This window comes from Microcebus murinus, chromosome 13 (assembly GCF_040939455.1).
Source record: "Microcebus murinus isolate Inina chromosome 13, M.murinus_Inina_mat1.0, whole genome shotgun sequence".
NCBI classification, from domain to species: Eukaryota; Metazoa; Chordata; class Mammalia; order Primates; family Cheirogaleidae; genus Microcebus; species Microcebus murinus.
Genome location: NC_134116.1, coordinates 17,115,954 through 17,135,197, shown reverse-complemented (window position 1 = coordinate 17,135,197; position 19,244 = coordinate 17,115,954). Strand labels below are relative to the sequence as shown.

At 50.3% G+C, this 19,244-nt stretch overlaps 1 protein-coding gene across 2 annotated transcripts; it reads right to left on the bottom strand.

The window, feature by feature from the left end:
• Positions 1 to 859: 859 nt before the first annotated feature.
• Positions 860 to 9,679, bottom strand: ZIC5 (Zic family zinc finger 5). 2 transcript variants are annotated; one of them, XR_012922420.1, is made up of 3 exons: positions 7,912 to 9,679; positions 7,566 to 7,723; positions 860 to 3,707 (listed from the first exon to the last, which is right to left on the bottom strand). XR_012922420.1 is itself a non-coding variant. In XM_012752030.2 (2 exons), exons 1-2 carry the CDS (start codon positions 9,443 to 9,445, stop codon positions 3,265 to 3,267), a joined length of 1,977 nt encoding a protein of 658 aa, XP_012607484.1. In that variant the 5' UTR covers positions 9,446 to 9,537; the 3' UTR covers positions 860 to 3,264. The 2 variants fall into 2 exon arrangements, 1 of the variants encoding a protein (XP_012607484.1); XM_012752030.2 differs by lacking the exon at positions 7,566 to 7,723 and having other exon boundaries at positions 7,912 to 9,537.
• Between the last annotated feature and the right edge of the window lie 9,565 nt (positions 9,680 to 19,244).

The window sequence follows — 19,244 nt, the reverse complement described above, 5'->3', positions numbered from 1 at the left end:
ATTAGAGAGCTATAAGTTTTCCCATTGATTGGGGCCCTCATTTATGAGTGTTTTTCTCCTTCGTGTGCTGGTTATTGTCATCTGGCTTAAAACAACTCTTTGCAACCTGTTTCACCTTTACTACATTTAACAAACCTGACTTTTAAAAGCCACTATAACATTTTGGAGAAATGCTTATTGACATTACTACTACCAATTGCTTATAGCTATTTGCCTTTTATCAGTTTTGTATCTCCTAACCAAAAAGAAAACAAGCAAAGGTCCAGCCTTGTAAATGTGCATAGCCAAATACATTAATTTAAGCCACTTGAATATTTTGCTGCCATGAAAGTATCTAATTTCTCCGTAACACCTGCCCCCCAATGCTGAGCTTAAATTACTAATAGGTGCTCAACTTCCAAAATAAACTACAGTAAAATTGCATCTTTACCCCCATTACCTGCTATGAGGCATTTGATGCCACTACTTGATTTCATTCAATACCCATCTTAGCTCCTGAGCAATTTTGCTTTCACCTTCTTTGTGTCTGGAAGCCTCTCACTGTCCCTCCTTCTATCTTTTCTACATTCTTTTTTTCCTTTTGGAGACTAGGCACCAAAGAAATGCAAAAATTCACTTTTCAGCTTTTCACTGATTAGAATCACTCAGGATATTACTCATTTTAACAAATGAATGCCGTAACCCTCATGATTTATGCTACTGTAAGTGCAGCCTGCAAGGATTAGTCTTCATAAATATCTCAGTATTATCTAGATAAAACTGTAAGCTATAAGTTAAACCAAACTATAAAAATATTTTATTGCTTGGGGACAGGCTAAGAAATCAAGAGATCAAGGGAAGACAACCTAACGTTCACTCTATTAGCAACTTGTTCTTTTTGTAAGATATGCCCTTAGGTAAAACGTAAGCGATACATAGGAAGAATACCTTTATTAAATTTGTTACTTCATAATCATTCTTGCTTTCTTTCTATCAGAGGTACACATTTTAACTTTTTATTTTAGGTGTATCAGGAACCAATAAATCTGTGGCAAAGAGTTAACCTATGCATGGTAAGATACATAAAATACATATTCCTTTGTTTCATAATAAATAAACCTGTAGCATAATAAAGAATAGTGCAAACTACCATTGAAAAAGTTGTATAAATAAAACAACTCATTATACATCAGGAATATTTTGTTCTAATAAGTTTACGATACATAAATTATCCCCCCAAAGTTCATACCTTATCTTTTCTATTTGAAAGGGCTTTGAAAGTGAATAATATGAAAATCAAATAAGCTTTAAAAATGTAGAATTATTTTATATTCAAGTTTTATGGTGTTTTTCTTTATAAAGAAGGGTCTGCATGTTTCATATTCACCATAACAATCTGAAGACAACATTGAAAGGCTCTCCAAGTGACAGCACCATGCACTGTACTAGTAATATATCTATAAACTATATATAATCTCATCAACACAATGCAAAAAAGACATGCAGGAAGAGTCTTGGTTTTCACATTACGTTGTTCATTCAAGTAAGCTTAAAAATATATTTTTCCATTTTCTTTCCTTTTTTTTTTTAAATAAACAATGGGTCATAAATGACAATCTTTCACCAAAATGTATAATATAATTCTTTGGTGTGTCTGAACTCTTCCAGGAAAAAAAAAAAAAAGGGATGATGTCTGAAAATAAATTAATTCAACTGTACAAATAATAGTGTTCACATACAAGTTATTAACAATGACAAGACTACATCAACCACTCACAGCACACAAAACAAATTTCTACAAACCCTGGGGAGGGGGTGTCTTCAGGGTCTCTGAGGATAAATTAGTGCTCTTTAGTATATCTGTATGATGTTTCTGATGGACTACATTTTGAACAGGAGATGTGTTGTACCAACTGAAAATAAACTGACTAAGAGTTATTGTCCCAGGTTCTTGACCTTTTTTATCCTAGTTTGACAGCTCTGGCAAAGGTCACACATTCATCAGTGTTTGGTGGTAACTATAAACCTTTTAAAAATTTTTAATATTTATAGCAACTCCCTCCCCTCTTTTAATGTAAATCATACACTTCATACTGTCATTTTCAAGTGGAATAGAGTTTGGTGTATTCAATGCTCAGGAAGAAAATGCACTAACATGCAGTTTCAGGCATTGAAAAATAGACTTTTTAAAAGGTTGATACAACAGTATAAAAGAGGGGTTGGCCTGTTTTAAAAACAGCAGCTTTCCCAAAAAATAGGCATGACGCCATCATCACACCTCCTCAGACTTGACTGTGAATATTGGCATCCCAAAGAACTTATAATCGAAAACATAATCTCTTTATTACACAAGAAGTTTGGACACAGTAAGGAGGCAGCATCTGAGATTTCAGATTTTAAAAAAACCCACTATAGAGGAAAAAGAAAGCACTTGAATTTCTTCTACTTTATAAAATATCACAGTTTCACAGTTGTCTGTCGCAGCAGCTTTTTTTCTCTCCACTTTTGCTTGAACAATCACAGTAGCACAATATATGGAGATAGATTAGGTTGCTGCATCTTTTTTTTTTTAATTACACAATAGGGTACTGAATAATCCTATATAAAAATATTGTGTTAAGGTGAGATCAGTAATAAAAGAGTGGAAATTTAAAATTACAAATATTAGAACTTAAAGGGCTTTTACAAATATTTGTGGACACAGGTACAGTCCAGGATCTGTTGGCAATGCAGCAAGTGTGTGGTTTACAATCAAGAGGCCTTTGCAGAATTAGGGCCCAACAAGGAGAGTCAAAAGAAGCCCACATTATGGTGTCAAAGGCATTTGAGAGGCACTCTGGACAGGCAGAGGGCCTTGTTGCTGTGTTGAGTTCTGACTTAATGCTCTTTTTCTCCCCCTTAAAAAAAAAAAAATATATATATATATATATATATATATATATATATATATATATATATATATATATATATTGCATCGGCAGTGTGTATCTCCATTCACTAATCTCCATTCATTTTCCTTGGTACAATTTGCCCCCAGCCCTGTCCCCCTACAATGTACAAGTCCAGCTTGGTTGTTTTTTGTTTGTTTAAAGAAAAAAAAAGCCCAAATATCTTAATTAAATTAATTAAATGTACAAACACCATAGGGTTTCATACTGAATAAATAGGGCTAATTAGACCCGGTGGCAAGTCTGAGTCACGGGTTTGTCTCAGGCTCGGCATTGTCTCAGGTTAGGATGTGGTCCAAGGACTCCCACTTCATATTTCACTTATTAATAAAAAATCCTAATGTATCGTCCGCACAACTTCAGGGTTTCCATAAATTTCCTCATCTTCAGACTCGGAGGTGGTTCCGTTGCTGGAAGGTGTGTGGAGGTGGCTGGGTGCTCCGCTGGCCTGGCAAACGTACCACTCATTGAGGTTGGTCACCTGAGGGGACAGAGTGCTGGAGCGACTCCTGGCTGGGTCCAGCACAGGGGACAAGGGGGCACCCACTGGAGTCCCCACTGATGAGTAACCAAGGGTTCCTGGGGAAGGTGGTGGGGACTTGCAGTGGATCTTCATGTGCTTCCGCAGAGAGCTCGGATGTGTGTAGGATTTGTCACAGCCTCGGATCTTGCAGTAGTAGGGCTTGTCGCTGGTGTGGACATGCGAATGTTTCTTTCTATCACTGCTATTGGCAAACTTCCTGTCGCAGCCATCAAATTCACATTTGAAAGGCTTTTCCCCTGCAACAAAACACAGGAAGGTTAACAATGGCTTTCCAGAGATCTCTCACTTGAGAGAAATCTTGGAGCAGGACCAAGGATGTATTTTTCTCATTCTCCCGAAGACCAGCTCCCAGCATAAATCTTATTCCTAACTCTGACGTTGTAGAATGCAGAGGGGAAAGGATACTTCAAGGATGGGCCTGGAGTCCACTGGCCTAGAGGCTCTGCTTGGACCTGGGCTTGAGAGAGGCTGGATGTCAGCCCCTTCGGGACCAGAGGGTCAGGGTGAGATCCCCAGGGCTGGAACAAGGTCCACGATGTAACACTGAAACCCACCTGGGACCTGCAGACCCCTCCCCACTTCCCCCCAGGGTCTCCAGGGTCTGTACACTCAAAAAAAACAAGTAGGAGATCCTCCTGTCCTGATGAACGCTGATAAAAATAACATTTCCAAAGTCACAGGCGAGGATAGAAATGTAAGAAAGAGTGAAAAAAATAAATAAATGCATACACTAAAGTAAAAGCAAACTGGGGATGCAGCAATATTATAATAATGGCATTTCCCAGGATTTCATTGACAGAAAGGGGCAGCAGGAGAGAATGGGGGGTTGGGAAAGGAAGGATGTAAAACAAAACAATCCTTTTCTCTTTAGAAAGAAAGGCACCTGTGAAGCACACACTCCCACCACTAGATTTTTACAAGGCTTGCTAGGCAGAGGAGAGGCTTTGGACTCTGTATTCTACAGCTTTCCTTCCAACTCTCAGAGCGATTAAGAGCACAGCGGAACAGAACCTTAACGAACATTAATAAAGACCATAAGCCTTAGCCTTATGCCACAAGTTAACTCTAACAGCTTTCTACATTGCTTAATAGCCCAAAAGGACTTTTTTTTTAAAACCAGGGTCTTTTTTGGCCTATCACCACTTTAAGCTGGTCTAACCACCCCCCAAACATAATGCCTTTAAACACAAGGCCTCTAGTCCAGGAAATGGAAAAGCTTAATAAGATAACCAGAGAAATTCAACCACACTACATCTCAGTATTAAAAAACAAATAAAGGAAGATAGCAGGTAACAGTATAACTGAATTTTCCCTCACCTTAGTACCTATGAACTTGATGTATTGGAGTTGAAAATCGAACAAGTCATCTCATAGATATTATTGGATAAGATTTTCCTCTTATATTTACATGATTTAAAAAATAAAGTTGAATTTCTCCACATTTCAGCAGCTACTCTGGTGACACACTAAGTATACCATTTTTCCTTTGTTTTGGATAACTTATCTTTAAAAAGAAACTACTAAGACTCAGCTTAGTGTACATAAATTTCTGTGGTGAATTTTCTCAGTCCCTCTGCACAGGTAGTTCAGTGTGGTGGGTTTATTTAAAGATTTCACCAATGATAACTGCTTCAATGCTAGCACATTTGAAAGTACTCAGCTGCCTGGAATATAACTTTCCCTTCCTGGAAATAGTGCTTAAAAATGAAATTAGACATTATTCAAATACACCTTCCATAGTGATCTACTAAGTATAGGGGAAACATAATGATAGTCACAACCTTTAAAAACTCTCTGTAAATGAGCTGTAACAAAAACAAAGTTAATCTCTTTTTATCAAAACATCAGTGATTTGTCCTGATTTTTGTATTATGCTTTAAAAGCTGGAGATAATACTAAGTTAACATAGTGCTCTTTTTAAAAAATTATAATCAGACCTTCATTATGGAGGCTTAAGTAGTTTTACTTATTCACCCAATGCAAATGTGCAACGTTGTTTTTTAAAATCCTCATGTTTCTGTACAACCTACATGTCCCGGACTGTGAGGAATAAATGCTTTGAACATTGCTAGCTCCTCCACTACCCATGAGAAAGGGAGGTAGTCAGACCCAGTAACTGCAGAAAGAAGAGTAGGAAATTAGGGATAAAGGAAAAGTTGAGGGAGAAAGAAAAAAATAATAATAAAGGGTTATAGAATGGCCTGTGTTTTTCAGGAGGCCTAAGGGGGGAGGTAAGCAACTTCCACCTAACCAGAAAGACACAGAGAGCCCAGTGTTTACATTTAAGATTCTGACAGAAGAGTCACGTCAGAATTTAACTATTTCCAGAGTTACAGAGAAGTGGTGCCTGTGGGAAAGCCAGGGAAGGTCTGTGGATGACTTCAGGCTCCCTCTCTCAGAGAGTGCAGCTGGGCCCAGGGAAGGTTACAAATGGAACTGGGGCATGTGGGTCAGGAAATGGGCCTTCAGGAGTGGCCAGGGATTAGTCCCTTTGATCAATGCGTTCTGGGATCCCGGATAACCCCAAAACGGAGAGCTGCACGGCAGGGAGGGAAGGCAGGCCCGGATGGTCCCTTCTCAGGACACAAGGCCCAAAGGCTAAGTGGCCCTGGGACCGCCAAAATCACCAGGCGCGGGTTTGAGTTTCAACTGGAGGCGCCTGGCCTGGCCGGGCCCACGCAGATGCAACGTGGGGCCAGAAAACCAAACCGCCTCAAACAGCCGCGGGTCCCCTCCGCGCTCCCCGCCCCCACGCCTGTCCCCACCCTTTGGTGGCAGGGTGGCAGCCTGTGCCGCAGAGGCCAGAGAGGAACCTGGATCCGGCTAGGCTTTCCGCGCAGTCAACTCAGGGCAGCCGCGAAGGGACGGCCATCCCTCTCCCGAGGCCGCATGCACTGCGTTTGTGGGCTCCATTCGGGGGCTGGGTCGAGGGACGACTCCGCGATCCCTGGACCCTGACTGTTTGGAGGTGCTGGGCACTGGAGCAAGCAGCTGGCTTAGCAGGCCCGGGCGTTTTTATGAGAGCCTCCTGGGAAGCCTCCTTCTGGAAAAATCATTAAGGCAGACTGATCCTGATTAGAAAAAAACGGGGCTCCTGGGAACCCGTGCTCCGGGCCCGCCGTCAGCCGGTGCACGGGGGAAGCCCGTGAGGTGTCGGCAGACGGGCCCAGACGGGCACCTTGGGCCACCAGACGCGGCTGCTCCTGCAGAGCCCCAACGCCCAGGCCGGGCCACTGGCCTGGCGCTGGGGCCGGGGCCCACGCCCCGCGGCTACCTCCTCGCCGCCACAGCGCCGATAAATCAGCCGAGTGATTACTGAACGTAAACTCCAGTTACTTAAGTGTCCTCGGAGGGGTAATCTTGTCTGTCCCCATAAATCCCGACCGCGCTCGCGCTCATCAGCGCTTCCGCACGACGCGCTCGTCCGTTCAGTGGGGCTCACGACCCACAGGGGCCATCCCACTGCCCCCGCGCCGCAGCCTCCCTACTCGGGGCTGTGGGACCTCCAAAGGCAGGGCTCAGGGTTGTTGGGAGGGTCCCCACGGCGCCGTGGGTTCCCCTCCAGTCCTACGGCAGGGTAGGCCTCACCGATAGCAGGAGGCCCTGTCTGTCCTTCTCCAACTAGAACCTTCTTTAAGAGGACAGAAGCCAACTTCTCCAGCACCCTCTAGGGCGAGTGAGATCGTGTGTGGGTGTGTAACTGAAGTGTGAGTGAGGGATGTATGTGGAAGGTGAGTGAGGGTGAGAGCATAAGGGTGTCACAGGAATGGGGTGTTGCGCGCGCGCGCGCGCGTGTGTGTGTGTGTGTGTGTATGTGAAGTGTGAGACGTATGCACGTGAAGATGTGTGTGGGGTGTGTAACAGTGGGCGAGTGTGAGCGCGTGTGTGTGGGGTGAGCTCGGGGGCCCGAAAGCGTGCTCGTCTCCTCTGGGAGGTGCAGCACTAAGCAAACCCGACGCCCGCTCTTTGGAGCGCGGCGGGCCGCGCGGGGCCTGCGACCGGGTGGGAAGGGAGGCGCTGCCGGGCCGGCCCTGGGCCCCCCTACCCATCGCCCTCCCCGACTTCCCGGGGTCAGGCGGATGGGGGCTGCCGACCGTCCTGGGCGCCTTCCTGCTCCCGATGCTGCTGCGTCTGCTCCGAGGCGGCGGCGGCGGCTGGAGCGCGTTGCCGGTCCCGGCCGAGGGGCTGCGGGCGCGCGGGAGACTCCGCCGTGTGGGAACCCAACGCGGGGCCTGTGTGTGCTATCGAATTACTTATTCATAGAAAAAAAAGGGGGGAGAAAAAAAAAAGAAGTCACATGTCCGGGTTATACGTATGCGAAGAGAAGCAGCAGAAGGAGGGAAAAAATTAAGGCGAGCAGGAGGAGGAGGAGAAGCAGCGGCGGAAGCGGCGGCGGCGCAGGAGGCGGCGGCGGCGGCGCGGCCGGGGACAGACACCCACCTGTATGAGTGCGCTTGTGGATCTTGAGGTTCTCGGAGCGCGCGAAGACCTTGCCGCAGCCCGGGAAGGGGCAGGGGAAGGGCTTCTCGCCGGTGTGCACGCGGATGTGGTTGATGAGCTTGTATTTGGCCTTGAAGGGCTTGCCCTCGCGCGGACAGTCCTCCCAGAAGCAGACGTGGCTGCTCTGCTCGGGGCCGCCCACGTGCTCCACCGTGACGTGGTTCACCAGCTCGTGCATGGTGCCGAAAGTTTTGGAGCAGGGCTTGGCGCTGCCGGCCGGGGGCGGTGGCGGCGGCGGCGGCAGCCCGGCCAGCTCTTCGGGGTCGATCCACTTGCAGATGAGCTCCTGCTTGATTGGCTGCCGCATGTAGCGCAGGAAGGCCCCGGCCGCCCCTGGGAGGTGGGGGTGGTGCTGGTGCGGGTGCTGCGCGGGCGCCGGCGGCGGCGGCGGCGCCGGGGGCGGCGCGTGGTGCTGCAGGTGGGGTCCAGGCCCGGCTGCTGCGGCGGCGGCGGCCGCCGCCAGGTTCAGGTTTAAGTTCACGGCTCCGTAGCCGTGCAGGGCGGCGGCTGCAGCGGCCGCCACCGCCCCGTAGTGCGCGTCCCCCGAGCGCGGCGCGTAGGGCGGCTCCGCGCGGCCGTACAGCTCGGCCGCCGCGGCTGCAGCCGCCGCTGCCAGCCCCAGGCGCATCTGGCCGTTGAGCGGGTGCGGGTGGCCGCCAGGGGCCCCCGGCGTGTCGTGCAGCGCGGGGAAGAGCGCTGGGCCGCCGCCGCTGTCCGGGCCCGCGTAGGTGCCGCTGGCCGAGATGAACATGCTGGCCGAGTGGGGAGGCGGGGCCGGGTGCTGGGGGGAGCTGGTGCCGGACCGCTGCTCCCCTCCGAGCGGGGCCCCGTGCATGGCCGCCGCGGGGGCCGTGGTGGAAAGGTCCCTCCGGAGGACGAAGTCCCTGCTGTGGCCTTTGCCGCTGCTGCCGCCGCCGCCACTGTTGGTGGTGGTGTAGCCCGAGAGGGCAGAAGGAGGAGGAGGAGGAGGCGGGGGCGGGGGAGGGGGTGAAGGGGAGGGAGGAAGAGGAGGGGCGGGGGGCGGGGGCGCGGAGGGCTGCGCGCCACTGCTGCCCCGGCTACCGGGGTAGGTGCCCGCGCCGGGGTGCGCGACCGAGGTTGCAGCACGGGCGGCAGCCGCCGGAGCCTCGGGGTGTGCCAGGAGCGCCTGGGAGGGAGGGCTGAGGCCCAGCGCGCTCGCCTGGGCCATGTGCTCGGGTCCGAGCGGAGTGATGGCCACGCCGGGGTCAGCGCCCAGGTCCCGCGGGCGGAGGTGCGCAGCAGCGGCGCGGAGTTGGGAGTGGGCGGGCGGGCTGGCCAGCGCCGGGAAGCCTGTCATATTCTGAAGCGGCTGGGCCTGAGCTGTTGCCAAATCCGCTAATCTCAGCGCTGGCGGGTTCCTCTTGCTCAAAGGGGGCTCCATCAGAACTACACAATCAGGCCCATAGACCCTCACTGGGGGGACTTTTTTCCCTCTGCCCGCCTTCAAAAACATGTATATATTAGGCGCTCTTTAACTTCTTTTGTCCTGGTCTCCTAACTCTCCTTATTCCTGTTCCCACTCTATCCTCCAGCGATTGGCAGAGTGAACACCACATTTGAGCTGCACAGTGGGACCGAGATTTTGGAAATGGCACGGGTGGGATTGGAGGGAGCCGCGTGATTGGCAGCAGCCTCGGCTGCCCGATTGGCTCCCGTTCAGGCCCTTGGCACAGCGGGAATCCGCCCCTGTGCTAGCGGCCGCCTGCGCTTTCGCTTCGCGCCCCCTCCTCCGCTGGAGCCCCGCGTCCCCGCCTCCCCGGGATGCCCAAGTTGCACTTGGAGAAAGTTTGAGCCGGGCCTGCGCGCAGCGCCCAGCGCTCCCTTGATGCACCTAGCGGAGACCGTGCGCCTGCACGCGGTCAGAGGGCACAGGGCGGCGAGGGGCTGGGGACCCCTGAGGGGCAAAGGGCTTAAGGGGGACCTCCACCTCACCGCCGGCTGCATCTCCTCCAGCACCCAAATACTTTCTACTCCCACCTCCCTTGGAAGAGTGCTGGGCTGCTCTCTAGGGTAAGAGGGTGAACCTATAGCAGTGACGCTAGAAACTTATGTGGACACCCAACCTGCTCAGCGCTCACGTAGCGCACACAGACAGTAAACGGAGTGAGGAGGATTATTAAAGTCTATGGGTTGCAAAACACCAGGTGAACTCAAAATAAATCTTTCCCCAAAGGAACCATTTTACCTCGACTTTTTAGCTCATGGAGTCCTTTTCAACATGGTTCAAAGGAGTTGGCTCAAAGTGTAATCTCACTACTCATCGGTTCTAGATCTGCCACTTCCAATTAGATCTACCAGAGGGGCGGGGGAGAGTACATCGGGCAGCGATTCTAACTTTTGCCTTTTGGAGATACAGTGGCAGAGCAGGCCAAATGGCATCTCTCCAGAGGGAAACCGCTAAACAAGCAATGTCCTTTAAGCAGAATTTTTCCTTCCGGACCAGAACACACTTCGTATATGTGCCTCAGTTTCTTTGACGGGTCGACAAAATAAAGTTGATCCAATAAAACATTATATTAAATCAAGAAATATCTTTGCTATTTATTTACTAATAGAATCAACTTTCACCTTCTTATCGTTTTCTAATAAATTGGTCTCCCTGTGAGAGATAGATGTCTTATTTGAAATCCATGAAAACGGGCTTTTAAAAATTATTTTTAGCGAACCCCATGCCTTTCCATCGGTTTGGTATCAAATCAATTTTTTCAAAATAGGAATCGGTCCCTGCATCACTTTTTGGTGAGCGGATAAATGCGCCCCCACCCCTAAAATTAGACGTTTTACTGCCCCAAAATGTAATTTCAGATTTTAAAAGAAAGCGCCTTTGAAATTTGTGACGCTCCAAATGCTCAAAAATTAAAGTCAGGGTTTTTAAAATTTTATTTTGCTGCCCTCCATAAAATTACTTGTAAAAAAGTGATAATGATTAGAATGTGATTTTTTTTTCTTTGAGGACACAATAAAACATGTTTCCAGCTTAATGTGTTGGCAGTCCAAGTAAAAATAGACCACGCAAAACCATTATCTGGGAGATGGCCCTGGGAAGTAATAAGAAATATCTCCAAACGAGTTGTTTGGATAGTGCCATTTACATTGGTATGAACAATGTTTAACAGGGGGCTTCGGTATGAGACTTGGGAATGTCATTTCTCTTATAAAACTGACAAGCAAACAAAGACAATACTACCATCAAATTTCAAATGGGCTTTTTCTTCAAGCTTCAATAAAGTTCAAATATGGGGAAATAAAGATAGGTGTGGAAACAATGAAAAAAAAGTAATAAACAGCAGTGACAAAATCCACATATCTATTTGGAAAGGAGGAATCCTTTCACAATTTCATTTCAAAGACTTAAAACATCTCAAGCCAACCAGGCAAAGGGTGATCGAGCACTGTGCCATCTCTGTGGATGGTTTATGAAGGAAGCATCATATTTGGAATTATCACCACTGTCTCCTCTCAGAACATTTCAAATGAGTTTCCTTTATTTGAATTCCTTGCCAGTAAACATCAATGCTTACAGTAATGGCAGCTTTGAGTTCAATCTTGCAGGTTATAAGTAAAGCCAAAAAAAAGATGAATTAAGAAAGAAGGAAATAAACACAACGTAGCCTTTAATATGGACTGTTGAGCATTTTTATTGTGCAATAAAATGGGTACCTCCACCCCCTTCAAAATAGCTTTTCGTCAAAATTATAACTGCTTTGTTTTATTGAATTGCTGAAATTTAATGGTTTAATGGGTGAAGGCATGAAGGAAAGGCTGTAAAAATGTGAATAATGGTGAAGCAGAGCCGTGCGGAATCTGGAACCCGCCTCCTTGTACAACTCTTGTTAAACACAGCGTGATATGTATCTGTCATCGATTTAATATGTCTTAATTCAAATATAGCTCCCTGATCAATTTCTTTTTATGGAAGCCTTAAAAAAAGAAGACTTTCTTCGGACATAATAGAGATTTGGGTAGCGATCGGAAAGAGGGATATTTACAAAGTGGGTTTAATGAATATTTGCAAATTTATGACCAAACCTAGACCCTAAAAAGATAATTGAGTCAGGTAAATCGACTTGAGATGCTAATTCTTAAAAGAAAGGACTGGGAGCAAAATTTCAATCAACACCAATAAGGCGCCAATAAACTGCCTGCCAATTAAACCTGAGAATAGGCCTAGCTAGATGGTCCTCAGGAAGGCTCGCAGTGGATTTCCGGGATTGCCTTTCTTTATAAAGGAGCTTTTTATTTTGTAGAAGCGCTTTTTGTTATTGTGATGACCCGCCTGACCCCAGGTGCGCTGTTTTTCTTTCAAGCTATTTGGGAGCCAAATCAAACCCCCTTAACATCCCGAGTTTCTAAGGACCCAATAACTGTGTCACACTTCCTAAGTAAACACCAACAAATTCCAGAAAGTTGGAGAAAATAATAATACTAGTTTTAAAAGCAAGCGGCTATAGAAGGCGTTATGTCAATGCTCTTGCTGTGGATTTAGCCCCGTATTTCGACGGCGGCTCTCGTCGTTGGGGCCGATCCTCCAAACTTACGCCCCTGTCTGGGTTCTGCAGCGGAGGTGCTTGTGTGGAGGCGACAACTTGGCAAGCCATGGAGATGCCCCTTCTGGAGTTAGCAGGGGCTCTTGGGGGCATCGGGTTCCAGACTTCTTGGTTGCACCCCGAACCTCAGCCTCCTCCAAGCCCCAAACAAAGGCGCGAGGAGGCTGGGGAGGTGAGAGGCACAGAGGATCCCAGCTGGCCGGAAGCCGGCGACCACGCCGCGCTCAGCTGCCTGGTGGCTGCAGGACCCAATCTCTGGGGACGCTCTGGCTGGCGCTCGGGGCTCCCCGCTGCGCGGAGGGGGGACGCAGCTCCACTGCTCCCCTGAGCCCTCCGTTCTTTACCAAACACAGCCAAGTTTCCTGCGATGGGTGTGGGCAATTAATAAACTCTAAGGGAAGTGAATTGGACATTTCCTGGCTTTTGAGCCTTTGTTTGATTGTTTCTACAGGCGGAGGGAGGGGGGAACTCCGGGACAGTGGGGTGGACAAGAAAGGGGCTGGGGGACCCACCAAGCCGCCTTTTATTGCACCTGCAATTGCTATACGACTCTCTGGTCCCGCGTGGTTTCTGCGAGAGCGGCCTCCTTGCAGAAGGGCCAGGTGCCGGTGGGTTTGCAGCGTCTAGTGCCGCGCCCGAGGCGGGTTCAAGGGCGAAAGGGGCCTCCAGAATTACTGGAGGAATCGAAGGACCTTCTAAGCCAAGCCCAGGGGCGCCAATGGGTGCTTAACGAGAGCAGGAGAGAAATGTTGCTCTAAGACACTCGGAGGAGGGTGATGGTCTGCTCAGACCTCTCTGAAAGGTGGGGCGAGGTGGGCAAACGAGCTGGCAAAGCTGCGTTTTAGTAGAGCTTTGTCACCGCCGGAAGTGATGAGGACTTTGGGTTCAAGGGCTTTTCCCAAATCAGGCTCGCCAGGCGTCCAGGCGGCAAGGTCCTGGGCCGCCTCTCCTGGCCGCCCGCCCCGTCTGCACTGGGCAGAGACCGGATGCCACCCCCCTCCAGCCTTCGTCACGCGCGACCCGATTTGCGTGAGGGCTGCGACCCGCCCAGGTGCCTTGGGTGTTTCCAATCGCCCCGCAATTCACGGCCCTGGGAGCGCCTCTCTGAGGGTTGTCACCATTCTGAGCTCACACTGAATCCTCAGGCTCCATGGATATGTGTGGGGCTGAGTAACCAAAAAAGGCTTCTTGCTAATACCACTACCACTCATACATGGATTTAATAAGGATAAAAAGGCAGAAGATTGGGACTGTGTGGCCGTGACTGCGATGTTGAATTCGGTGGAGGGTTTTGTGTTATTTTTTAGATAGCCAAGAATTGAACCCATCCCACGTCCACCTTGCCTTTGGGGTTAAAAGCCACTGAAAAAGTATGAGTCTCTCTACTTCCCTTCTAGGAAAGAATAAGTTGAGTAAGATTTCTTTCTCATCAACTACTCCCATTTGGTTATCAATCATTTTTTACCCTCAGAGATGGAGGTTGTTGGCAAAAGGCCTTTGACCCACATTTAACCATTAGAGTTGGTAATTTCTTGGGAAACACATCATTGTTCTATTTATGCTCAGAAGGTCAAAACAAGAACCACAAAACTCCCCTACATGTCCATGGTTCACATAACCACCCAATATTTATTTACATTGGCCCCAAGATGTGCTTCTCCTCCTTTTCATCTATTAGCCTTTAGGATGTTTTGGATGGAACATAAAGAGTAGAGGTTGTACAATAAAAATAATATCTCAAGTTTTTTGGGACGTTCCTCCCACTCCACATTCCTTCCAATATCTATACTTCAATATTTGAAGAAGCTGTTGAGATAAATCAAATAGTGACACGTTGATGGATTTACTTGTGTAAGCAATATGGTTGACATATGGCATTGTTATTTATGAATGACAGCATAAATTGTATTACAACGTCTATTGCAATAATACTGCAGTTTATTGGAAAGCTGGTTGCCTGTCACCAGTATTCAACCTCCCTGGATATAGTTCACCTGGAAGCTCAAAAGATAGGTCTTCAGAATAATTAAACACATTCTTATAAGCTAATGCCTCCTAATTTTTGTTGTTGTTTGTTTGTGTTTTATTTTGAAGCAACAGAAACACTCCACTCCCATCAGGAAAGAAGAGACAAAATTAGGAAAATTAGTTCCCTTCCTTTTTCGACACAAGCACTGTCACCAATGCAAGGGCAAAGGCAGTGGTGGCTGATGGCTTCTTTTTTTTCTAAGTCCCTTTTGACAAACACACAAATATTTACATCCCTATTACTAAACTGCTGGTGAACATATATATTATATAGAGACTTTTTATAAACCCAGTTACAGAACAGTAAATTTTAACTATAGGAAGAAAGACGTTCTTTTAGCAGACTAGAGAAGGCCTTATCCTATGACAACTCTGCTCAACCTCCCCCCACCACCCCTTCTTAAAAATGGTATTTAAAAGTTACAACATTGGCTGAGATTTTCACAATTTCCCCTTCTTTTACATTACACTTCTCTAAAGCCCTGACAAAGAACTTTTGTTCTAGGTGGGTTTTTACAGAGGGGGCTTCCCCACCACACATGTGGTCCTTCATGGGTCAGGGGTCAGCCAGACCAGGGGTGGCGGAGAAGACTGAATCAAAGGTGACCTGCAACTTAATATCCTGTTGATGATCTTGTTGAATTTATGAGTCTGTGATATAGAAAATGGTGCTGGAATCCTGTGAAATCCTTTTTTTTTTTTTTTTTTTTGGTCCAGGTTATATAGACAGCTTATTCCACACTTGTTTGCCCCAATCCATCTCTCAACTCCCCCCACCATCATTTCCACCTCCTTCTATGAGAGGAAAATGCAAAGTTTGAATGGTATGGCCACCAATTTCTTCTGCTTCCCAATTAAAAGTAGGTTTTGTTTGCTTGTTGTTGTTTTTGGCTTCTCTTGTCTAGCAACATATACCTATGTGTGTGAGAGTATGCTATGTGTATATAAGCTGTTTTTATGTATAGGTACACAAAATACACATCACACCACACAAAGAACTTAGTCAATACCGTTTACATAGGCCTGCAAACCGCAACAAGGTGCTTGGTTGATGAGTGCTTGGATGTTTGTGGGGATTGTCCATTTTTTCAAGATAGCCGAATTCTCCATCTTGCTGTCATTCCCTCCACTTAGAGAGAAATGTACGCCGGATGCACGCCCTGGGGCCGGATGCTCATCAGTCCCAGGCTCTGGCCCAACACGATGCGGGCTCCCTAAGATTTCCAAAGAATAATTTTGGGAAACTTACAAAGAGGGAACACGTTTGCAGGATGGAGACAGTTGCAGGTCCTGCGGGCCTGACACCGCCGCAGACAGGCCCTTCCAGAAACCTGTTGAAAAACTGAATTCACTCACGCCGTGCAGAACGCAGAAGCAGCTTGGCCGCCTTTTTTTTTTTTTTTTCCCTCCAGCCAAGGAACCCGAGTCTACTTTTGAGGCAATAACTCTGAAAGCCTTTGCAGGTCCCCCCCCCTTGCTCTCTCTCGCCCGCTCTTCCCTTTCCTTCCTTAAAAAAAAAAATACGGTGTCACGAAGGAAAGGGGTTTTGCAGTTTGTAGAGAAATAAAGCACTTCTGAGAGTGGACGGCGATGTGACTTTGAACTTGGCTCAGCTTCTCTGTGCCCTGCAGAGAGAGGAGAACTGGAGCCGGTAAAGAATAGCCAGGAGGGCCCAGCCCGCGGGGTCTCCGGCGGGAATTAAGGCGTCCGCCCCGCCGCCCGGCAGCGCGCGGCCCCCGGAATCCAGCGCAAGCGAGCGCCCAGCCGCGCCAGCCCCAAACGCGGGCGCAGCAAAAGAGTAATCAAAGCGAAAGGAGAGAATGGGTCAGAGAGGAGAGGGAGGGAGGACTGGCGAGGGGGTGAGAAAGTGGGAAAGGAGGAAGACTTGCAAGTCTGGTGGTTTGAAAGAAGGAAGGGAAGTGAGGTCTTTGGATGTGCAGGTCTGCTATTCTCACAACCAATCTCTAAGGAAATATTTTCTTCTGGAAATGTTTTTGGAGTAAGCCTTTCCAAATATTCTCGTCTTGCTCCCCCATATAAATTGATGAATAAAGTAAACAAGTGTGAAAGACTATACATTGGGCAATTTTTAATGGATTCAGCGTAGCAAAGCAGCCTTTCTGCCTAGAGATTTTCTTTCCTCTCTCCGTCTCTCTCTCTCAGGTCTCTTTCAATCTAGGGGGCCAGTGTGGCATCTGCCCTCCGCCCCCTTTTATATACAGAGAGAGGGGTGTGGAAAAGGACCATTTCCTCCTTTTAGCGAAGGCGAGAATCTCCAGCTTCCAGGCAAACTCCCTCCGGTGCTTTCAGACAAGCTACCACAGCCTCTCTCCTTCTTGCTCCCCCCCAGATGGCCGGGAAGGAGAGGACAGAGGGAGGGCACAGGGCCCTTGAGGCAAGGGACTGCGGCCAGCTCCAACCTTCAGACACTAGCTTAAGCCTGAGCGCGCGCAAGAGAGCCCGGGTTCTGCCAGCAACAGTGAGCTAGAGGAATTCTTCCCGCGTTTTTGTTGGTTTCATGTCAACATACAATTTTTTGAAATCATGCTGATAATTTTCTCTTACTTGAATTTTGTTTCAACTCCCAGAGATTTGTGAATACAAGCACTTCTGCAGGCCAGGCAGGAGAAGACGCCTGAGGCGCTGGCCTCTGGCCGTCCCTTCACACCTCCGCAACCTCCGGGCCGGCCATTCCCACTCCGGTTACCTCGAGAGCGCGAGCTTTGGGCGGCGGGACAGGAAGTGTCCGCAGCGGCCAGCCTGGGGCCCGGGACACGGCCGGAGCAGCGGGCTGGCTAGGCGCGACGCTAGGAGCAGCCTCGCCGCCAGGCCACCGGCCCCAGGGGCATCCCCGCTCCTGAAGAAGGACCGATATATACCTTCTGGAAGGTTTAAGCCCTGCCAGTCTGGCAGTTTCTTCTCTGGAAGCCCTGGGCCTGACCTGCAGCCAAACTCGGGCCAAAGCCTCGCTTGGCCGCGGGTGTCCCCACACTTCCCAGCCCATCGTGGCAGTGGCCCCGGCTTCTGGGCATTTATCCCGAGGGTGACACTGTCTTTAAACGACTTCCAAACAACCCCTCCCTCGCGGGGGCCGCTGCCCAGTGTTTACTGCTGTAATCGGAGCAGTACGAGAGCCGCGGCGGGTAGGGGGGGGCGCTGAGACCGCTCGGGGCGGATGGGGGCCACGGGGGGGGGGGGCACTGTCTGGGTGGGCGTCCCCAGAGTGGGAGGAAAGGGCACGCCTGGCTTTATCTATGCCCACCGTTCTGCACCTGCGGTTTCAATACCACCAAGCAAGTTTACAAAGGTGCGGGGAGACTAGGGAGTGTGCCAACTCGGCAGGAGACCGCCCACCCCCTGCCGCTTCCCGCGGCGCGCTCCCGGTCCGGCCGAGCCCGAAACCTCCCCGCGCGTAGAGCCTCCCGCAGGGCGACCCGGCTGCTGGCCATCTCGAGCAGTCAGGGGTGCTTGGGCCCAGCGTCCCCGGGGTTTTCGGTGTCCGCCCGGAGCGAATCGGATCCCCGGGGAGTCGGTGGCCTCTGCAGAAAGACCAGAACTCAGGGGGCCGTCCCGCTGCTGATTTGGCCCTAGGCTCCTTGACCCGGGGGTCCCAGCCCTCTCGACGCCTGCTGCCCGGTTCCCGGGAGCGCTGTGGCCGGCCAGGACTAAGAGCAGCAGCGCCGAGCGCGCGGTCGAAGCGCTGCAGGGCTGCAGGCCCGGCCCGCGGGCACGTTCAGCTGCTGCCGGGGCAGCTAGGAGCTCCGGGGGCGCGGGGAAAGAGGGGCGGGCCGGCCCGGGGCGGGGGCGCCGGATTGACGGGGCCGCGGCGGCCAATAGCGGCGCCGGCAGGGCGGGCGGGGCGGGAGCCGCTGTTAAAGGGGCGGTTTGACCAAGAGGCCGGCCGGGAGCCGGAGCTGGGGAGGGAGGCCCCGGTGGGCGGCGAGGGGACGCGGGGGGAGGGGAGAGGAAAAGGAACAGACAAAAAATAAAAAATAAAAGGCTGCTGCAGCGGCAGCACCCACCGAAATAAACGCAGGCGGTGGCGAACGCAGCCCACCGCAGCCAGGACGGGGGAGTCCGCACTGGCCTCCTCACACTTGCTCGGGCCGCGGACTCCGCTCGGTCCTCGCGGTGCGGCTGCCCGTTCCGGGTCCAGCGCCCAGGCCCAACTGGCGTGAGGGAGGGGGCGAGCGAGAGATCACTTTTTTATTGTTGTTATTGTTTTTCAGCCCAGCCTCTCCCTTCTCCCCTCCGCCCTCCTGCCTTCTCTCCTCCCACAGCCCCCCTCCTCCTCCCCCCTCCTCCTGCACAACTTAAAGAAAGGGGGAGCGGCACGGCCGCTTCCTTCATCTGGGGGAATTCGTGGCCGCAGCAAGTTTACTACGCGAGGCGCAGCCAATGCCAAGCGCTGAGGACGAGGAGGGCTAAACACCGCGGCCGCGGCGCCGAACAATACCCGCCGCGCGGGGCGGCGCGAGTAGGACCGCGGGGGAGGGAGCTGCCATCCGAGCGCGCCGAGGAGAGGGCGCCTGGCCTTCGCCTTCGCGCGGCCCCCGCCGCGGTCAGGTGGAGCCGCTGGTGCGCTGGGCCCGGGAGCTGAGCGCGGAGCTCGCCTCCGTCCTCTCTTCGCCCGCCTGCCTGGCCTGCGCACGGCCACCGCGCTCCGGCACCGCGGCT

What these genes read in the sequence shown, in the direction of transcription:
- ZIC5 (XM_012752030.2), bottom strand. Translation starts at nt 9,445, where the DNA reads ATGTTTTTGAAGGCGGGCAGAGGGAAAAAAGTCCCCCCAGTGAGGGTC. An exon ending in CCACAAGCGCACTCATACAG is followed by an intron (nt 3,708 to 7,911) that starts GTGGGTGTCTGT and finishes GTTTTGTTGCAG; the next exon opens with GGGAAAAGCCTTTCAAATGT.